Consider the following 17,837-nt stretch of genomic DNA (forward strand, 5'->3'; position numbering starts at 1 on the left):
TGATCCACCCGCCTCGGCCTCCCAGAGTGCTGGGATTACAGGAGAGAGTCACTCTGCCCCACCTGTTGGCATAACTTTGAAAGTGATATATTAAGTTTGGTCTGGTAAACGCTCGCATGTGACAATGAAGATTAGAATTTTGCTTCATGTTATAGTCTTAAAATAGGCAAAAACTGCAATTTTTGTATTTTGCACCTTTTTATTATTATATTTTAAGTTTTAGGGCACATGTGCACAATGTGCAGGTTTGTGGCATAGGTATACATATGCCATGTTGGTTTGCTGCACCTATCAACTCATCATTTACATGAGGTATTTCTCCTAAGGCTATCCCTCCCCCAGGCTTCCACCCCGCAAGAGGCCCCAGTGTGTGATGTTCCCCTCCCTGTGTCCATGTGTTCTCATTGTTCAACTCCCACTTATGGGTGAGAACATGCAATGTTTGGTTTTCTGTCCCCTGATATTTTGCTGAGAATGATGGTTTCCAACTTCATCCATGTCCCTGCAAAGGGCATGAACTCATCCTTTTTTATGGCTGCATAGTATTCCATGGTGTATATGTCCAACTTGTCCTTATCCAGTCTGTTATTGATGGACATTTGGGATGGTTCCAAGTCTTTGCTATTGTGAATAGTGCCACAATAAACATAATGTGTGCATGTGTCTTTAAAAATAACCTAGGCCTGGCACAGTGGCTCATGCCCATAATCCCAGCACTTTGGGATTATAGCCGAGATCGCACCACTGCACTCCAGCCTGGGCAATAGAGCGAGACTCCGTCTAAAAAAAATAATAAATTAACTGGGCCTGGTAGCTTGTGCCTGTAATCCCAACTACTCGGGAAGCTGAGGCAGGAGAATCCCTTGAACCCGGGAAGTGGAGGTTGCAGAGGGCCGAGATCACGCCATTGCACTCCAGCCTGGGTAACAGAGCCAGACTCCATCTCAAAATCATCATCATCATCATCATCATCATCTGCATTGTCTTGATTCTATATGTCAAGTTAAAGACAACGGTCTAGGCTCCTATTTGCAAAGGGCATTAAAAATAACAATTAACATAGATAATCTTTAGTCTTTGAAAAACCAAATTAGATACAATGGTTGCTTCATTTCCCCCTTTAAAATTTCTTTCCTTTAAAAAAAACCTAATGACATTATTTATGCTAATAAGAATTTTATCGGATGTAATAAAGTTCATCTTGAGGCAAACTGCAGAATTACCACTTAACGTCAGTGTTCTTTAAGCATCCCGTCTTTACCAACTAGCCAGTAATATGTTAAATTTTTTAAAAAGTCATTTAAAACAGTTTTCAGAACCTTAATCAACCAAGATGCTTCAATACCAAAGTACCGGTACCGTCATCTGAGGCTAGAGGGTTTAAAGCTGCTCTACCTTAGGTATATTTAAGATAATATTGTTTAATCTTTATAAACGACTAATTTTATTTGGATATTTTAAAATAGCACTTGGAGTAGGTGTCACAAAATTCTTTCAAAACGTGAATTCTCAGAACCACCTCCCCAAATCTGGGGCTTGAAGCCACCGCCTCACTAAAAGCAGATCCCACCATTACCCCGGAGCGCGGAGGCATACCCGAAGACTGGGACCCCACCTCCTCGGGGCGTGACCTGTGATCCTTGACCCGTGACCCCACCTTCTCTGGGGCGTGACCCCTGGCCCCACCACCTCAGGGGCGTGGCCCGGAGGCAATCCTGGCAAGAGCAGGGTAGCCCGAGCCGGGCGGAACCATTGTGTGCGCCGCCGTGTTTCCGGGCGGGGACACTCAGGGCGCGACACTTATCTGTTACCCACAGAGTCCGTCGCGGCTGCGGCAGGCACGGCCATGAGGTTTCGGGCCAAGATCGTGGACGGGGCCTGTCTGAACCACTTCACACGTGAGCAGGGAGGCCGGAGGGGAGCGAGGGAGGAACGGAAGGAAGCAGTGAGCGCGCGGTGGGGACCGCGGAGGAAGATCAGAGCGGGGATGGGCAGTGGAAGGGGCCGCGGGAGGAGCCGCGGGAGGAGCCGCGGAAGGATGGGGCAGGCATAGGGGCGCTGTGGAGGCCGCGGGATGATGGGCCTGGGGTGCGCGGGTCGGATCGTAGGGCACTTGTGGGGGTGAAGGCGGCTTTCAAGGGACGTTTCTGAAACTTGATTCCGATCACGCGGCTTTAAAAGCAAGCGGCCACTGCTCCGACAGACGGCTTTATCAGGCATTGACATTCCTTCAAGGCCCCATTCGTCCCTCCACCCTGACAGTGCCTAACCTTGCATTGAACTCTGTACTGCGGTACCCAGTAGTCAGTAAGTTCGTGTTAAATTAATGAATGACTAGTAGGTGCCTGTTTTTTTTATTTGAGCACTGATGATGTATGCTGTACATCTCCCCGGGTTTGTTGGGAGAATTGTGTGACATCAGACTTTCCAATGTGATACCAATGTAAGTGGTTATTTTTCCACCGAGAAGTTGCACCATGATGAACAAGAAATTCTGTAAAATAAGTTGGTCTCTAGGATACATGATGTGCGTTCTAGTAATTCCTTATTTTAACCCCTGCTTTAGGAATCAGTAACATGATAGCCAAGCTTGCCAAAACCTGCACCCTCCGCATCAGCCCTGATAAGCTTAACTTCATCCTTTGTGACAAGCTGGCTAATGGAGGAGTGAGCATGTGGTGTGAGCTGGAACAGGTGAGCAAAAACTTCTGAGAGCCCTGCACACTCTACAGATTGTCTCTGGAAAGACCACAAGTGCCCTGCCTCATCCCCCATGTTTTTCCCTTAGGAGAACTTCTTCAACGAATTTCAAATGGAGGGTGTCTCTGCAGAAAACAATGAGATTTATTTAGAGCTAACATCGGAAAACTTATCTCGAGCCTTGAAAACTGCACAGAATGCCAGAGCCTTGAAAATCAAACTGACTAATAAACACTTTCCCTGCCTCACAGTCTCCGTGGAGCTGGTGAGTAGGAGAGTCAGGGTTCCAGAAATTTCCCACAGAAGTCTTGGCTTCGAAGGAATAGACATAGTTAGCCTAGCCTCTTTAGCAATAAATATTGTTGAAAGCTATTTGGTTTATTTAAATTTAAAGATCTGGTCCATAATTATATTTTGCATTAGAGTCAGTTCCTCCTCATTTTAAAATAGTGTTGTTATCATATGCATTCGGCTAGACTGCTGCTTTTTCCAAGCCATAAAACTTCCAGCCTCTCTATTTCTTGTAGTGGTATTGTCACCTTGTCTAGAAATCATGGTTTCTATGCATTTTCACTGTTGACATGTTTTCTCCCCACTCCTACCCTGCCTCATCTGCTGTGATAACCTTTAAATGGCCCCTCATTGTTCAGTACACATATGTTTTATATGCTACTGCCAGATGAATTTAGTGCACAGCTGTCCTCCAAACACACAAATACACAACCTCATGTGCACACATACAACCCAGAGTTGCTCTTGTTACTCATGGAATGAGGTTCGTATTTCCTTTTTTTTGAGACTGAGTCTCTCTCTGTCATCCAGGCTGGAGTGCAGTGGTGCGATCTCGGCTTACTGCAACCTCCACCTTCCAGGTTCAAGTGATTCTCATGCCTCAGCCTCCCGAGTAGCTGGGATTACAGGCCCCCAACACCACACCCGGCTAATTTTTGTATTTTTTTAGTAGAGTTGGGGTTTCACCATGTTGGCCAGGCTGGTCTTGAACTCCTGACCTCAAGTGATCCACCTACCTCGTCCTCCCAAAGGCCTCCCAAAGTGCTGCGATTATAGGCATGAACCACTGCGCCCGACCCAACTTTTCTTCATAACTCTCGACTCTTTGCAGTCAGGCAGTTCTTAGAGCTAATTAGGGTATTTCATGTCACAACATAAGTTTGGTATGTTTTTTCTATTGCTTAAGGAAAAGCAAGATAGTAACGTATAATACTTTTTGTCCAAAAGTGCAAGATATTTTGTTCTGCGAGTCTCATAGAAGCCCCTAGAAGTAAATATAGTTTGCCTTTTAACTGTTTAGAAACTGCAGCACCCTGAGTGTCCAATGCCCAAAGAATGGCCTTCGCTTGGTTGCGTCAACATAGCAGGCTTGCTTCTTTGTGCCTCATGTCTTTACATGTGCTGTTTCCCCAGCCTGAAACCCTGTCCCCTTGTTCCTGTCTTCCCATGGCTGCTGCTTTTGGTGGTATCTGAAATGTCACCTGGTCAGTCTAAGGAAACTCCCCCACACTCACTCTGGTCACTGTGGTTTGCTTTCTCACGACTCTAATGAGCATGTCATGCAATTTCATTTGTTTGCATTTTTGTTGATCTGTTTGTTCCACTGGAACACTGAGAACCTTTTTGTCTTATTCACCACACTTCCCAGTTCCTGAAAGTACCCAGAGTCTGTTCCATAAATATTGGCACCATCAATATGGTCGAATGACTCTTCAGTGAATAAATTGACAGCATTCCACTTAGATTTGGCATTTCAACTTTTTTGTCCTTGGGTCTTTGGGTTGTTTTGTTGTTGCTTAATATTAACAACATAGAAATATTTTTAAATTAATTCTTTTCTTGGCAGTTATCTATGTCAAGCAGTAGCCGCATTGTGACACATGACATCCCCATAAAGGTGATTCCTAGGAAATTGTGGAAGGACTTGCAAGAACCGGTGGTCCCAGATCCTGACGTAGGTGATGCCCACAATCCTATTGTACACCCCACATTAAATGGCATGACTTGAATTCTCTAATTTCAGTTGTAGTCTTGCAGTATATTTTATTTTTAAAGGATTCTTAAGGAAAACATTAGAATATTTGCCTTTTGTTATTTACATAAAACATCTTAAAACATGTTGCATATGATAGAAATGTCATGCCTTCCTATATGTAGAAAATGTCTCACTCAGCAACATCATTTAAAACACAACTGAAATGATACTTTGGAGGACAATTAGTATTTGTTAGTATTCTTGACCTTAGACAGCAATTTGGGTTTCCAAGACTTGATCTTTTCCTCAGCCAGTCAGGAGCGATATCTAGATGTGCATCAAAGCCAGGAAGAGAGGAATTTCATGGTTTAGGGCTAATATGGGTTAACAGTCATGCTGGTGGTTAACCCTAGAACCCCAGAAAGTAAAGATGATGCCAACGGGCCCATTTCCTCTTGCTCACAATTTATTTAAGAAGAAAGTACAAAAATATGCTGGGTAAAATAATTACTTGACTTTTTACTAGACGACTTCTACACTGATTTTGAAAAAGCCCATGTTTTATAGAGAACTCTTGGTAACAGTCTCAGATGTGATGCAGTGACTCTCTGCCGTATTTTTGCACAGAGCATGGAAAAGGCCCCTGAGTCATAGGTGTAAATGTCCCTTAGAGGAGGGCCTCCTGCTGAGTGCCTGAGTTTTATTCCCCCTGGACCCATATAGGGGCATCTCAGCTGAAGTGCCCTATTCCTTCTTGAGCCAGAAGAACGCCCGCAGGGACATGGTTGCTGAGGTAACCAGAGGCAGGCATTCCATTCTTTAATTTTGCTTGAGCATCCTTGAGTTAGTGAAATAGAATTGGTTTTCTTTTTATATTTTTAAAAGAACTTTATTCAGAAAATTGTAAAATAGTATCCCATAGTTTTTGAGCATGCATATGTTCCAGAGTTAGTTATGGGGCCCTTGTCATAACTAGAGTATATTAATTTTTTTAATACTTGTGCTTTTTCTCATTGGTTTTGTAGGTTAGTATTTATTTACCAGTCTTGAAGACTATGAAGAGTGTTGTGGAAAAAATGAAAAACATCAGCAATCACCTTGTAAGTCACAACATCTTTAGAAAAGAACTCTGAAGTATTTGGTGGGGCGGCGTGGGTGCTCTAGCTCACCCTGCAGCAGTCCACGCAGATGGGCACCTCCTAACCGAGTTCCCACTCATGAGGACCTGGCCTAGTGCTGAGAACCTGCAGATTGCTAGTTGGATTTAGAAACCTATTCCAGTACTTTTCAAGTCTCATTCACTGAGGAAAGCTTTTATATTTGCCTTTAATGCCTTGTGTTTATATTTATAGTATATTAAGGATCTGTTCAGCCGTTCTGCTTGTTTTTCCTCTTACATTTTGGATGAAAGATTTTTTTTTTTTTCTTTTTTTTTTGAGACAGCATCTCACTGTGTCGCCCAGGCTGGAGTGCAGTGGTGCAGTCTTGGCTCACTGCAAGCTCCGCCTCCCGGGTTCACATCATTCTCCCACTTCAGCCTCCCAAGTAACTGGGACTACAGGCGCCCGCCACCACACCCAGTTACTGTTTTGTTTTTGTATTTTTAGTAGAGATGGGGTTTCACCGTGTTAGCCAGGATGGTCTCGATCTCCTGACCTCGTGATCTGCCTCGCGATCCCTCACAAAGTACTGGGATTATAGGCGTGAGCCACTGTGCCCGGCCAGAACATTGTATCTTTTACCTGCTAATGTGCCCATATTTTTCTATGAGTCACTGATATGATTGACAGTGAGTTTGGAGTTTCCTGTCTGCATGCCAAATGTCTTTCAGTGAGCCAGGGACAAAGGTATACCACACCATAGCAGCCTGTATTCCAAGAACCCCTCACACCAAGCTAGGGGGCACTTTTATATTTCTGTTTATTTTCTGTTTATTTTGTGAAAGTCTCCTATGGCCACGTGGCTTGAAATGTTACAGTATGTGACAGTGGTGAGAAATACGTGGATTATCCTCATTCATACCTGGGGTTATTCCGAGTTCTTCCTTCACTCACTGCCCCTCCCCCTGCCCCCTGCTCCCTCCTACGCCACTCCAAAAAACACACTTGGTTATGTCCCTGAATCTTTTAAAAACCACTGTCCACCTGATGAAGCGTAAACTTTTGATCTTCCTAGTATACCAGTCCACCTCTGTAGCCACATCTCTGTTGTATTGCCACACCCTCCCTGCAGAACCAGGCTGGGTTCTGGTATTCCCCGACAATGCCTCTTCTTTTCTATTCAGTTTCTTTGCTATTTCGCACATGGCTTCTTCTCTCCATCTCCCTGGAAGGCACTTAGCCATTCTCATGCTTCATCACAGACCTTTCCCCACCACCCCTCTGGAAGCCCCTCCTCCGTGGAGCTGAGCTGTCCAGTGTACATGGTAAATCACCTGCTAATATCTCTGAAGGTCTCCTGAACCACTAGCTTCTTGATAAGGGAAACCCCGTCTTAATCATCTTTGTGTCCCAGCTGCCCAGTTTGGGATTGCCACTCGGTAGGCAGCAGTAAGTGTTACATTTAATGAAAGAAGGAAGTGACTGGGCATCTCTAATGGGAAGGTGGACATTTTTAGTGTGTTAAATTTTTAGTATTAAAATTTAGTGTTAAATTTTAGTGTTAAAATTTAGCTTCAAGAGGTCTTTGAAATCACAAAAGTATTTTGAAGCCTAGAAAATGTACGTTGGGCTGTTTTTTTCTAGAGTTCTTCTCACTAAGAGCATTGCTGTCATTGGACCTAACTCAAGGCTTTTCTTTCATAAATTCTATATAGAGCTCATTTTAATTTAAAATCTGTTTTCCATGAAGCAATGTGCACTGTGCCGACATTGGTGTCACCTGTGACTGCAGTGATGTTGATCCAGTTGTCAGGCTGGCTTCATCTAGGGATACCCTGGGGACTTCCAGAGAAATTCAAAGAGGCCCAGGAGAGAAAGGCAGGGCGGTTAATTGAAGGATGGCATTTGTTTGTTCTTTCTGTTCAATGAAAATGATTCAGCAAAGTAGAGAGGTAGAAGGCTAGCTTAGAATCATCAGAGGTGTTTTGTTTTCTCTTTTTTGGAGTTTAAAAAGCAGACAAAAATTTTGTGGAGTGGCTATTACAATCTGGAATTACTAAATGGAAAGTTATCAAGTTACTGTAGCAAAGTATATAATCAATCAAGTTACTGTAGCAAAGTACATAATGAGGTCTTCCTGGGTATCCAGAATTCTGTGTCTGAATATTACAGGCAGTAGAATTAAGGAAAATGGTAGACTCAACACACTAAAAATGTCCACATTCCCATTAGAGATGCCCAGTCACTTCCTTTCATTAAATGTGAAGTGTGACTGATGGGGTGGGTTGTGTATGTGACTCATGCAGGAACAGAAAAATAAGCAAGAACTGGAGGGAATCGACATCATGTTCTAAGACATTGCTTCTAAGTTCTACCATGTGTGTGAATCCCCTGGGATCTGGTTAAATTGCAGGTTCTGATTTGGGAGGTCTGAGCTGGAGCCTGAGGCTCTATTGCTGACCAGCTCCTGGGGGATGTCAATGCTGCCTGCCTTCAGACCATATCACGTAACAGTACTTTGTGATTTGTGCCTGTATTACTCCGTTTTCACACTGCTATAAAGATATTACCTGAGACCAGGGAATTTATAAACAAAAGAGGTTTAATTGACTCACAGTTCTGTCTAGCTGAGGAGGCCTCAGGAAATTTACAATCATGACAGAAGGCAAAGGGGAAGCAAGGCACGTCTTACATGGCAGCTGGAGAAGAGCACAGGAAAAACTGTCATTTTTAAAACCGTCGGATCTCATGAGAACTCCCTCACTATCATGAGAACAGTATAGGAGAAGCTGCCCCCGTGATCCAGTCACCTACCACCAGGCCCCTTCATCAGCACTTGGGGATTATAATTCGAGATGAGATTTGGGTGGGAATACTGAGCCAAAACAAACCATATCAGTGCCATACTATATTGTACTTCAAATGTTATCTGAGAAACAGCTTTGCAGGGTCACCTTAATGATGGAAACCAGAGAGTCTATGTTTAGAGTCATGATGTGGAAGAGGGGAGTCTTTGGAGCCACACACCTGGGTTCAGCTCCAGGCTGCGCTGTGCAGTGAGTGCCCTAGTGCTGGGTACTACCCCAAATAGGGATAACAGTGCAGCTATGACAGGGGCTTCGTCACTTTCTATAAATTTAGAGATAATTTTTACTAAGTGCCCAGTATAGTGAGCATTCAGTAAACAATAGGTGACTATTTTAAGGAAATCATTGAAAAGATCTTACCCTGATACTTAAGAAATCAAGTGTGTTGATGTGCATCATATTCCAAATAACCAAATCATAAAATAGACATGAGTGACCAGTGTTCAGAGAATTAGTTGTTTGTTAATTTCTTCAATAAGTATTGACTGAAGGCCACCATGTGCTAGGCACCAGGTGTTAACATTTAGGAGGGAGTTAGAATCTAATGTTCTGTTGCTGAGACTTTTAGGAATTCAAAGAAAATGCAAGAGAACATTTAAGCCTGAAGTGCATCTAGGATCATTGCAAGTTGCATTTTTGAATAAGTATTTATTTATTTATATCTAAAACCATTGTTTTTCAAAACAATGGGAATTTACAGATCTTGGGTGTGTGGTTGTTTGGAACAAATGAGCATAAGTCATGTGTTAACCTTACAGAGCCCCAGTAAGCAGTACAGCATATTCACAAAGATTGTTTTATATATTTTATTTCAGTCACCTATTGTTCCAGATTGTAGGAAAGCAGGTTAGGAAATATAACAATCTGTTTTTTAGATTAATGAAAGAAAAGGGTTGAAAGTGAGTATTTCTCATTCAAAGTAGATTATACAACAAGTAAGTCTGGGGCACTATTTTTCTATTAATGTGAAAAACTCAGAAATAAGAGCTCACCCAAGTTAGAAAAACTTTGTTTTTGGAATAAAAACTATTCAGAGTTCACCAATTTTAAGGAACAGGAACAAGGAACACTAAATTGTATTCAGTAAACATGCACACTGATACAGAGCTGTGCAGACAGGATGCCTTCTCTCTTTTCTCTCTGTGGCACTGTGAGGATGGAATGGCCCTAAATAAGACTAGTTGCTAGATGACACTTTTATAGTACAAGATGGCAAAATGCTGTCTGGCAGACTACACACGGGCTTTCCAGAGACCTCCTAGGCTTTAACATTGGGTAGATATCAACGTCAAAAAAGAGAAATAATATGTACTGGTTCTTTTAGGAGGAAGTTTCATTGTAGGTGCAGGAGTAGACCAGGATAGGTTAGCAAAACCTCAACCACACTGTGGCATAGGCTTCATTTCTAGGTTCCATCCAATTAAAAGAACTGATTGGTTGTTGGGGTGGGTAGAGAGGAGCTTCAAAGGAAAGGAGCCCCCTGTGACCTGTGGAGACAGTCCTAAGGCAGCAAAAGCAGGAGTAGAAGAGGGACGCCCTATGGTATGTGAGGGAGAGGCAGAAGTCTGGTAGCCTGGGCATGTGGAGTTCAGCTCAGCCATCCTCAGTCCTGGTAACCCAACAGCAACCCCAGACCCTTCTGGATTTGGAAATTTCATTTTCCAACATGTGAGTTTATTTTCTAAATAAATGGCTATGTTCTCGTGAAATTCTAAAGGCCTTATAGTCGTATTAAATGTGTATTTATGACAAATGGTTTATTATATTTTATAAAAATAAGACACTGATTTCCACTTTCTTTTCTCATTTTCCTCCTTCCTGTTTTGTAATGGTTATATTATATCTACATCATCAGAGCATAAAATTTTATTACTACACATTATTCTGTCCTCTTCACTCCTGTTGTTTAGTTTTGGTTCCAAAGGTCAAAATAAGGCTCACACTGTTTATGCTGTAAGTTCTCCAATGATTTTTTGGTTTTCAAAAGCTTATTCTCTAGCATATCACTCAGAAAGGACTCACAGGAATAGGATTCCATTGGTTATCATGTGTTTTATCATAATGTCAGTTTGGCTCACTGCACTGCGTTGTCTGCTGGTGTATATTATTGCTGTCAAAAAGTCTGATTCCATTCTGATTTTGTTTCACAGCTTGGATTTATTCATTTGAAGGTGGGGACTAAATACTCTGGGGATTTTTCCCATTTTCTTTAAATCCAACTGTCTTGACCATCCGGGGTCAATTTTCCCAGGTGTGTGGTGTGTCCTTTCAGTAAGTGGGCCCAACTCTTCATTCACTTTAGGAAAGTTTTGAGCTATAGTTGATAGCATTTATTTTCCAGTGCTTGCTTTTTCTTCTGGCACTCAGAGGGCTTGGTTCTTCTCCACCATCTTTATTATTTTCTGTCAGATCCTTTTCATCTCTTTGTTTCTGTTTGGTAAATTTTATTTTTCTCCTTTCCATCCCAGTTTCTCTTACTGTTCTCTCTGTGGCACCTTTTTGCTCTAGTCTTCTTCCTTCTAAACTAGTTTCTGTTTCTGAAAATTTTCCTTGTGTTTCTAATTACTTCCTGTGCTGTCAGCTATGTTTTCGTATGTGCGTGCTGTCTGGTCATCTCATATCTGAGCTTCCCTAGTTCTGATTCATGTTGTTCTGTCATAGCTTTTATTATTGTTCATTTCTTTTAGTTGGTCTTGAAATAATAGGCTACACTCTGCATCTGGTTTGCAGAGTGTTTTTAGTTTCTGAGTGTGCTATTTGGACATTATAATTTCTATTTTTCTTTTTTCAGAATATTACTATATGGAAGTCAACCACAATCCTTTTGTTGTTGCTGTTGTAGGTGGTTTTTCTGGTTATTTTAGGAGGAAGTTTCATTGTAGGAGTGAAAGTGGACCAAAATAATTTTCTAATTTAATGACTCTAGAATTCTCTATTCTTTGTAACCATAAAATATTAAAACATGCATCCTCACCACGTCCCCAGGACTTTCTGAGATCTGTCCCTCTTTTTCATTCTTTTAAAGCTTCATTCCCTTTTTTTTTTTTTTTTTTTTTTTCGCCCAAGGTTCCCATTCTGCTCAGTTGAGGCTCTTACTTCCCATGGTTCCTTCTCAGTGCAGGACTCTCTCCTGCTGTAAGGGAGTTCTCATCAGCTCTACCCGGCCCTCCCTAGAGCCCTGCCCTTGTGCTGCTGTAGTCTCCTGGCAAGTCCTCTCTGAGTTCTACCTGTTTTCACATCTTTACTGTGTTCTCCATTCCGGGAGGCAGGCAGGGGGACTTCCCCTTTGGGATTTTTGGGAGGTTTCTGAGTTCTTGGCTCTTGGGCCTTATCTTCTCTCTTTCGCTGATAGCATGGGGGTCTCAGGGCGCTCTGAGGTGTTTTGAGGTTTTGTAGGGTACTTTGTCATCTGGTTGTGTGAAAGCTGCTGCCCATGGAGTTTTTTTCCTTTTGTCTTCCTTTTCTAAGACTATGTAAAATACTCAATTTGCAGGTTATTGAAGCAAACCTAGATGGAGAATTGAATTTGAAAATAGAAACTGAATTAGTATGTGTTACAACTCATTTTAAAGATCTTGGAAATCCTCCTTTAGGTAAGTGTTCTAGTGGGTTATATTTTACTTTTGATAAGTTAACTGTTTCAGATAACCTACCTATTGAGGTCTCTTAATGTAAAAAGGTTGAAATTCAGTTGACTTTAGTCAGTTTCATGCTTGGGTAAAGAACAAAGGAATTGAGATTGGATTTACCTATCTCTGTGGTGTAGTGGAGCAGTTAGCCACCAGGGGGAGAAGCTGTGCCACCAAGTAGCTGACGGATCTGTTCAGGGTCTCCATACTCTGTAGAATTTGGATCAAGTTAAACAACCTCCAAGATCCCTTCCAGCTCTTCAATTCCTATTCTACTCCTAGATTTCCATTTCTCACCTGGAATGGATTCAGAAAGGTTGATACATTTGTTCTTATATTCTCCTCCTTTAGTTACTTCCATATGTAAGAAATTAGTGTAGCAGATGCAAAACTGTTTCACTTGATCACATTTCTCATCTCATACAAGGTAATAAGGGACGATAGAGTCAGTTCAGCAAGTGGGGAAAGAGGGGACGGTTGGACAGTCTGGTGAGTCATAAGCCAAGAGGGGGTTAGAATCATGGCTGGAAAGTGGGCAGCTGCACAGTAGCAGGGGCTGCCTCAGCAGGAAAGCAGGCAAAGGACCAGGGGAGAAACGCCTGGGGATGATGAGAAAATCATTTTATGATACATAGGTGTTCCAGAACCAATAAAATCGGCCCTGGTCACGTTTAGAATTAAGTTACTACAAGTTTGCTTGAATATAAACACAGATTTTACCATAGAATTGGAAGGAATGTTTACTTTCTAGTTAAGAGCATCCTATTCTAGCAGAGTGAAATCCATGTGGTTATACCTTTGATAATATTGTGTAAAGTGATTAATTCTGATGTCACTCATTTTGTTTCTTTTAATAAACATAAGGTGGGACTTATCTTTGGTACTTTCTCAGAAGTTGAAAGGATTTTTTTTAATTGCACTTGAGAATGACAGGCCTTGCATTAGTTAATGTATGTATTTTCACTCTTAAAATACATAGCGAGTACAAATAAATACAATTTTCTTTGACCTAAAGAGGGAGATTGAGTTATATTTCAAGTCCCCTGTAAATAAAGATGCCCTGGAAATTATCATAGTATTTTAAATAGTTAGGACTTAATGCTTAATGAATGACAACATTTACAAGTTGCAGCATTTCTCCGGGATGCTAAAACCAGTGCTAAAGTGAATCACTTATTCAGGCAAAATGCAAGTGTCTCCAGGTTTCCTGTTATGTGCAAAGATGTTGTATTTAAACGCATTCCTATCATTTTAGCCTCTGAAAGCACCCATCAAGACAGAAACATGGAACACATGGCTGAAGTGCACATAGATATTAGGAAGCTCCTACAGTTTCTTGCTGGACAACAAGTAAATCCCACAAAGGCCTTATGCAGTGAGTGTGCTTCTCTTTTGTTTTTCATATTCTTTCATATTCTAAATACTTCAGTCAACTCTAATCTAACAGATTGCATATAGTCTCATAAGTCCAAAAAAAAAAAAAAAAAGCTCAATTATATGGACTTTAGCTTCCTAGGACAGTCGGGCTTTTTAAATTTTCCTGGATTTAGAAGTACCTAAGGTGGCAGCAGAGAAACAACCCCTGGGCACTCTGTTAGCGCCTGCAACCGGCAGCCACACTGGTTGGTAGGTGGGTTGTGTGCTGCCTCAGCTGGCCAGCGCACCTGGAGGCGCCCTCGGGAGGATGGGTGCAGATCCTCCCACCTTCTCCATGGCCATCTAATTTGACCTACTCAGAGTGCCAGACACGGCTTGGCTTGGATTTCAGTTTTCCCTTGTGATGCCTTGTTTCCTTTCTGTGGCTACGCTGGCCTGCACTCGCTGCCCCACATCTGTCCCTTGGCTGCTGGTTAACAGTTGCCTCTTGATTCTGGCTGGGCCCCGTCTTGTGACGTCACACACCTGCTCCAGCGCTATTCATCTGCTGGCCACACATGAGAAGGTCATTACCTGCCAAGAGCTTTTCAAGGCATTTTTGTCACCTTCTACTGAAATCACAGCGACTGCAGCCTGGATTTGAAGTTCCACGTTTTGTAGAATAGCTCCCAGGCTGAGCTGAGAGGGAGGTTGGGCCAACACTGCACCTCATCCCCTTCAGATCTGCAGTGTGCTATAGAGAAGGAACAGAACATTCTAGGTGGCAATGTCAAGGACCAGCCCTTTTGAATGAGAGACATGAAGAGAATCAGAAGAGACCATGGGAGGAGCGATGGGTGTTAGGGAATTGGGGAAGGCATCAGTTGGAGTGATGGGCACAGAAGGAGATACCGCCAGAGAAGCAGCTCTGAGGGTAGAGATGGAGACGCTAGATGAGGCCAGATCATGAGGAGTTTTGGCGTGAGGTACCTGTGCTGCTTTTTAAGGAACTTTGACATGAACGGTGTCATATTTCTAAGGCCGAGCATAGTGGGAGCTGTGTGGCAGTGCCGGGTCCTTAAAGGTGCTTCTCAGAACCTTGATGTGCATGGAGGTCACCTGGAGGTTGTGTAAAGGGACTCCTTGTTCATAGTTTGGGCTGGGCCTCATGGCTGCATTTCTCCCAAGCTCCTGTACAATGCCCAGACCCTTGGTCCTGACAAGCACAGTGTGAATGGTGAGAGGGTGAAATACTCCTCGTCTATGTAGAGTGCGGAAACACGGGTTGGGGGGTCCCTGGGCTGCACAACATCAGTCTTTGAACTTGGTATTTTGGGGACCTTCTGAATCCAAGGCTGATGAGGAATACAGAAGAGTTCTTATCAAAGGTGGTTGACTAAGCCATGTGTCTTCTCAACATTCATTTTGGTGTCCCCACGTGTAGCAGAGAAAGGAGGACCAGCAAATTGTGATGTAGCAAAAAATTTAAAAAAAAAAACCCTAGGTTGAACTTCTCATACCTTCTTAACTTCCCAAAGCCCCTTTTCTGTCTCTATCAGTCTCCTTCAGGTGTCGAATCAGTTGTCCCCTCCTCTAGCTAGGTCCTGCCACCCTCAGTCTCTGCCTCTCCTGTGCCCTTGCACCACCTCTCTTAAAGAATGCTTGTCTTCCTGCTTGTCCTTTCCGGTCCTTTCCCTGACCTCCCATCTCCTGGGACTGGCCTCTCTGCAGCCTGCTCACACATGGTTTCTTGTCACTCACTCATATCTGCTGGAGAGCTTTCCTCAGCTGCTGTGCTGCAGCTCCCCGAGCTCTGGGTGGTTGTCACACTGTGTGCTCCTGCCCGCCCTCATGTGCTCTTCACTTCCCTGCTTGGTTGCATGCCTGATGCCTTGGATTTTAGCCATCCCCCACGGCCCTCACCGGATTGGCAGGACCGTTGAGATGCAGGGGTCCCTTCCATGCAGCAGCGTGTGACACAGTCTGTCCCAGGTGTTGGGGGATCCTGGCTCTCGGCTCTTCTCAGCACAGTTCCTCCACTCACTGGTGAGGAGCTGCTCTTGCCCGCAGAAGGATGCTGATGTGGGTGAATGTGGTTTGCCAGAAAGCCAGCCTGCTGGGTGTTTTGCCAAGGGCTTGGGCCGCTTCACTCTTCCTTTCCTCGCTGCAGGAAGCCGCCAGTGCTGAACATCAGAGCTGATTCAGTACTGGTAGATGTGCTGCTTTATTGAATAATCTTCCAAGGTAAAATTTTGCCAGGTCAAGAAATAGCAATTTAATCCATTTAGAGGAATGAATATAATTTTAAAAATTAACTTATTTCAAGACTAACATCTCAAAGTGTTGAGACCTGCTTTTAAATAGCTTTCTGGATTTTGAGACATACTTTTACTGGCTGTGATTTATCAGAATTTGTGGTTTGTGGAGTACTGTCCTAAATGCCAGTGATGCAGCCTCAGCTGTGGCAGTGAGAGTGGGAGACTGTGGTCTCCACAGCTGCCTGGGGGAAGACAGATGCCTGAAACAGCAGGCACAGGCTGGGAAGGCTGTTCTGAAAAAGTAGATATCAAAATGTGTGTGCTGCACTAGGTCTTTAAAATCATGGCTTTTCTCTTCCCAGATATTGTGAATAACAAGATGGTGCATTTTGATCTGCTTCACGAAGACGTCTCCCTTCAGTACTTCATCCCTGCGCTGTCCTAGCACCCTGTTGCTGGAGTTGGCATGCAGAGACTTTGTCAGGATGGGAGAGGCCGTAGGCGTTGTGTTCTGATCACTGGTCTGTGTCCTCACAGCACCGCACATCGACACACTGTACTTATTTGTCCCTCTCTAACATTTTAACTAAAAGTTGACTTAATGGCACACAGTCGGATAAACATATCACTTCATGTTGCTCATGTCTGTTTTGTTTTGTTTTTAAGACATTGAAAAGAAAAGCTAGAATTTATTTATTCAGACTTTAAAGAACAATTTCTCATTGACGTTGTGAAAATCCTCATGTATTTAGACTTGGTATAGTAGCCAGAATTCGTGCAGCTGTTGCCTGGGAGCTGGGTACTTTCCCTCTAGGCAGAGGCTCTAGCTCAGCACAGCCTGTAGCGCACAGTCGGTCTTGCATTTCAGTGTGTTCACCCTGCTTGCTCCTGCCCCTTGGAGCCCAGTGACAGAAAGTATAGCCTCTGTCACCCCGCCGCCACTGCCTTGGTTACCCAGAGCGCTGTGGGGTGTCACAGCTGCAGCATTTGGGGTCTCTCTCTCTCTTGCTGAGGACTCAAGCCCACCTGAGTCCACTCCCCTCTTGATGCCTGGAAAGCTGGCCCAGCCAACACAGCTCTTCACTGGGAGCTCCTTCTGCCATTCCAATTAGTTTCTTCCTGGGGCCAGTTTTGGGTTTAGGTTGTAATTCCTTATATTTCTTTCTTCCGCAGTGCATCAGATCTGTCGTTCTGGAAAGAAGACCCTTCTATTTAGAGTAGAAACAAACGAAACTTCTAAGGTATCATCTGTGTTAGGTGATGAGACCATATTTCTTTGATGTTTCTGAACATCAAAGCTGATTCAGTACTGGTAGATGTGCTCATTCTCCCTGAAACATACTTATCTTATTTCCTATTATAATTCTATCTCATTGTCCTGTGGAGGTGGACATGATCAACAATATCTTTTATTTTCTTGTTTTGTTTTGTTTGAGACAAGGTCTCACTCTGTCACCCAGACTGGAGTGAAGGGCAACAATCATGGCTCACCGCCTTGACCTTCTTGGCTCAAGACATCCTCCCACCTCAGCCTCCTGACTACCTGGGACTACTGGTGTGCGCCACCACATCCAGCTAGTTTTTAATTTTTCATAGAGACAGAGTCTCACTGTGTTGTCTAGGCTGGTCTTGAACTCCTGGGCTCAAGCCACCCGCCCACCTGGGCCTCCCAAAGTGCTAGGATTACAGGCATTAGCCATCACACCCATCCGTAAACGTTATCTTAATGTCACATTACAAAACTGAGGCCTAAGTTGCTTAGGACAAGATGAAGAAATCGAAGACTAGCTAACATGAAAATTTATATTTTGGCTTTTTCATGTTTTTTGGTAAAACCATTATGTTTGAATGGTTCTTTTGATGTTTAATAATGGTTTTTTGTTTGTTTGCTTGGTTCGGTTTTTTTTTTTTTCTTGAGACAGAATCTTGCTCTGTCGCCA

At 43.2% G+C, this 17,837-nt stretch overlaps 1 protein-coding gene across 3 annotated transcripts; it reads left to right on the plus strand.

The window, feature by feature from the left end:
- The first annotated feature begins 1,752 nt into the window (after positions 1-1,752).
- Positions 1,753-16,534, plus strand: HUS1 (HUS1 checkpoint clamp component). 3 transcript variants are annotated; one of them, XM_007981370.3, is made up of 8 exons: positions 1,753-1,898; positions 2,567-2,694; positions 2,789-2,965; positions 4,559-4,666; positions 5,713-5,787; positions 12,148-12,247; positions 13,539-13,658; positions 16,260-16,534. In XM_007981370.3, the coding sequence occupies exons 1-8, from the start codon at positions 1,847-1,849 to the stop codon at positions 16,340-16,342; spliced, it is 843 nt and encodes a 280-aa protein (XP_007979561.1). In that variant the 5' UTR covers positions 1,753-1,846; the 3' UTR covers positions 16,343-16,534. The 3 variants fall into 3 exon arrangements, with proteins under 3 accessions (XP_007979561.1, XP_007979562.1, XP_007979563.1); XM_007981371.3 differs by lacking the exon at positions 1,753-1,898 and adding an exon at positions 2,135-2,307; XM_007981372.3 differs by lacking the exon at positions 1,753-1,898 and adding an exon at positions 2,366-2,443.
- Positions 16,535-17,837: the final 1,303 nt, after the last annotated feature.

Source organism: Chlorocebus sabaeus, chromosome 21 (genome assembly GCF_047675955.1).
Source record: "Chlorocebus sabaeus isolate Y175 chromosome 21, mChlSab1.0.hap1, whole genome shotgun sequence".
In the NCBI taxonomy this organism is placed as follows: Eukaryota; Metazoa; Chordata; class Mammalia; order Primates; family Cercopithecidae; genus Chlorocebus; species Chlorocebus sabaeus.